Source organism: Scardinius erythrophthalmus, assembly GCF_964197995.2.
Source record: "Scardinius erythrophthalmus genome assembly, chromosome: 23".
NCBI lineage: Eukaryota > Metazoa > Chordata > Actinopteri > Cypriniformes > Leuciscidae > Scardinius > Scardinius erythrophthalmus.
In genome coordinates, this window is record NC_138243.1 from 14,174,985 (window position 1) to 14,178,502 (window position 3,518).

The window sequence follows — 3,518 nt, forward strand, 5'->3', positions numbered from 1 at the left end:
CACATGTGATCATTGTCTTCGGTGAATCCAGCCAATCGTGAAACAGCTGTGTCCTGTGTTCAACCGATTTGGGACAAGTGCAGTCCCTGACCCAGGTGGCTGGCATCATTGCTCTTGCATTACTTTAATTGCACATGACCAAAGTCGGATAGACTTTCTAACCAAAATGCATTGCGTTTGTTTGGTGCCTGCACAACGCCACATTGTCAAACCTAATGCTACAACAAATACTAAGTCCTACCCCATACCCTAACCTGGAATAACATGCTAATGACAGGTTCGAAAGAAATGATTTTCAGAATTTTCAAAGCTTCACAAAGCATTTTTAAAATACCCATCACTAGGTAGAGACATGTTTTTCCAATAAGCCTATAATAGTGTAAGAGGGGCTGTGGAACATAAGAGGAAGCTCCAGTCTCTTGTAAATGGGTTCAGCGTAGTAATGCAGGCATACACGGAAATATGGGACTTTACTGACTTCTTTTATTATCCGAGCTCATCTCGTGTAACACACAGCAGTCACTCTCTATTCAACTGTGCACACACTTTTTCTGCACATGTCCCTTTCTTTTTACACAACAATAACTGCGCATGTCAGCGCCAATTCCCCATACCTAATCATAACGTAACCATTGCATCACACATGAACAGAAAATCAAATTACCCAATTTACATACAAAATAAATCCTAAAATAAAATCTCACAATAGTTAATAACCTGATGAAGGTCTGGTTTCACATACAGGGCTTAGATTAAGCCTGATGATTAGACCTTAGTTCAATTAGGACATTTAAGAAGCTTTTATAAACATGCCTTTGAAAAAAAAAAAAAAAACATTACAGGTGTGCATCTTGAGACAAAACAAACGGCACTGAAATGTAGTGTCAGTGCAAGTTGCTTTCAGTTAAACCAGCTCAAACATGTAATTAAGTCTGGGATTATAGGCTTAAGCCTTGTCTGTGAAACCAGGGAGAAAATGTCTACTATCTATTTAGTCAAAAATAAATATTGGTTTTGAATAATGTTTCTAAACATGCTCCCACCTACTATTGGTTGATCAATCTGATAGATTGCCTTGCCTTGCCTTGTCAATCTGATAGATTGATCAACCTTTCCTTGATTCACCCTTTCCCAAATTCACACCATTGGTAAAGTTAATGCAGCGCAGGTCGGTAATGTGAAGCAAATGTTTTGATAGCGCCACCGAGTTAAACTTTTCAAATTAACCTACAGCACTTTAAACTAAGATGGGATTAAGTACTGTAACATTTGAAGTATTACACATTACTAAAGGTTCTAAATGAATTACCCAAATGGCTGCTTTTTTCTGTAACCATGTTCTTTTTTCTTGTAGGAAAGAGCCTGGGCTGATATCTGAGCAGTGGCCATAGATGGTAATGTTATGGCAGTTTTATAGCACCCAATGTAAATGTTTGAGAAAAACAGATGACACGTGGTGTCCTGAATAAACTAGTTTGGATATCACTTTGACATTTAAGGACAAAAATCTCCAAGCTTTCCTGCTTCAGCAGCTAACAATGACGTTCACTACCCTGCGCTGGGTGGTACTGGTGGCCTTCATTGCTCTGACCATTTGTGGAAACGTACTGGTTTGTCTGGCTGTGGCCACCAGTCGGCGTCTGCACCAGATTAGTAGCTGTTTTATACTATCACTGGCTGTGACAGACTTGCTGCTGGGTTTGCTGGTCCTTCCGCTCTCTGCCATGCTGGAATTACGCAATGGGAGATGGCCTCTCGGAGGTGTTTTTTGCAACATCTACATCTCTTTGGATGTGATGCTCTGTAGTGCTTCAATCCTCACTCTACTAGCCATTAGTGTTGATCGTTATCTTGCCATTTCCAGCCCGCTCTGCTATCCCAGGAGGGTCACACCTAGACGGGTGGCGATCACACTGACTGGAATCTGGACGTGCTCTCTGGCTGTGTCCTTTGTGTCTATTAACCTAGGCTGGAACACACCTAACTTCAGAGTGCAAAACCTGGACTGGGTCATGTGGGATGAAGGAGAGGAAGGCAGGACCTGCCGCTATGAATGGAATAATAAGTATGTGCTTCTCAAAGCATTTGGAATCTTCTACCTCCCTCTGCTGGTCATGTGTGGAATGTACCATCGAATATTTTGTGTTGCACGTGAGCAGGTACGTTTCTTCACTTGGGTAAATGACATGACAATTATGTCCCGATCTATGTATATTATTCAATTCAAACATGCAATGATTTGAATAAACATCTTCTATGATGCATGTTTTTAATTTCTGAATTAAAATTCATTTTGTATTTGTGTGGAGGTATGAGAATAAAGTAAAAGAAAAATGTCAGCTATTGGTTGGTCAAAACGAATAGCCCCATCTCAAACTCACACCATTGTTAAAGCAGCCAGGGCATATTGGGAATCTGAAGCAAATGTTTTGATAGCTCTGCAGTTATTTTTATTTTTTTACAAATTATTCTATAATTATTCAGGGTGATACAACTGCCAAATAATGAAGAAAAATGTAGAATGTAGAAAGTTAAAATATTGAAAAGAAAACATTATGAAGCAGCTTGACATAATCTTCTTAAATATTTCAAAGTCGCACTGCTTAATATTTAGAATAAGTGAAGCAGACTACAAGCATGCATGAAACAGGAAATGACATCATAGAGAGATCAAAATCAAGATCATAATCATTCTTAAAATATCATAATTTGACATTTTTGTGTTGTAAAATAAGTGTATTTAATTGAGTAAATCATGAAATTTGCATTAAAAAAACGTTTTTAGCTTTAGTTTTTTTATTGTTACACTAAGTGACAGTAGTCACTAATTTTAACGTTGTTGGTATTAAATGTGTTTAACACAATATGACACAAATATGACTAGAAAGAGTACATTCCTAAAAAATAAAAAATAAATGGCACATTCCAACACTTTTTTTTTTTTTTTGTGGAGACCCTTATTTGTCATTGACCCACCTCATAACTATCATACCAAATATCTAATTGCATCCCCCCAGAATAAAACAAAATTTCTCTGTTCCCTTTCTCACTCTCTCTTCATGTCTCACTTTTAGGTGCGTCGTATACGGGCAACCACTCCATCCTTTGCTCAGGCTGCCAATGCAGTTGCCACTGCGCGGGAACACAAAGCCACAGTGACCCTGGCAGCAGTGCTTGGTGCTTTTGTCATCTGCTGGTTCCCCTATTTTACCTACTTCACATTCATGGGAATGTGGGCAGAGACCCATCCGAACAAACTGACTCACTCTATCGTTCTTTGGTTGGGATACCTCAACTCTGCACTGAACCCCATTCTCTACCCAGCCTTGAACCGAGATTTCCGTCGGGCGTGCGCACAGCTGCTCTGCTGTAGACGCAGCAATCAGGGGGATTTGCCTTTTGTCTGAACAATGAATTCCCTTCTAAAAGAAACAGACTGATAGCTATTCAACATGCAGTGGATACTGTAACGCAAAGTTGAGATGTTGCCCAGAGAGAAAAAATGAGAGACGAGAGAT

At 39.4% G+C, this 3,518-nt stretch overlaps 1 protein-coding gene across 1 annotated transcript; it reads left to right on the plus strand.

Moving 5' to 3' along the window:
* Window positions 1-1,538: 1,538 nt before the first annotated feature.
* On the plus strand, window positions 1,539-3,407 carry hrh2b (histamine receptor H2b; the record flags this gene model as incomplete). Its single annotated transcript, XM_081353880.1, has 2 exons — window positions 1,539-2,159; window positions 3,075-3,407. The coding sequence occupies 2 exons, from the start codon at window positions 1,539-1,541 to the stop codon at window positions 3,405-3,407; spliced, it is 954 nt and encodes a 317-aa protein (XP_081210006.1).
* Between the last annotated feature and the right edge of the window lie 111 nt (window positions 3,408-3,518).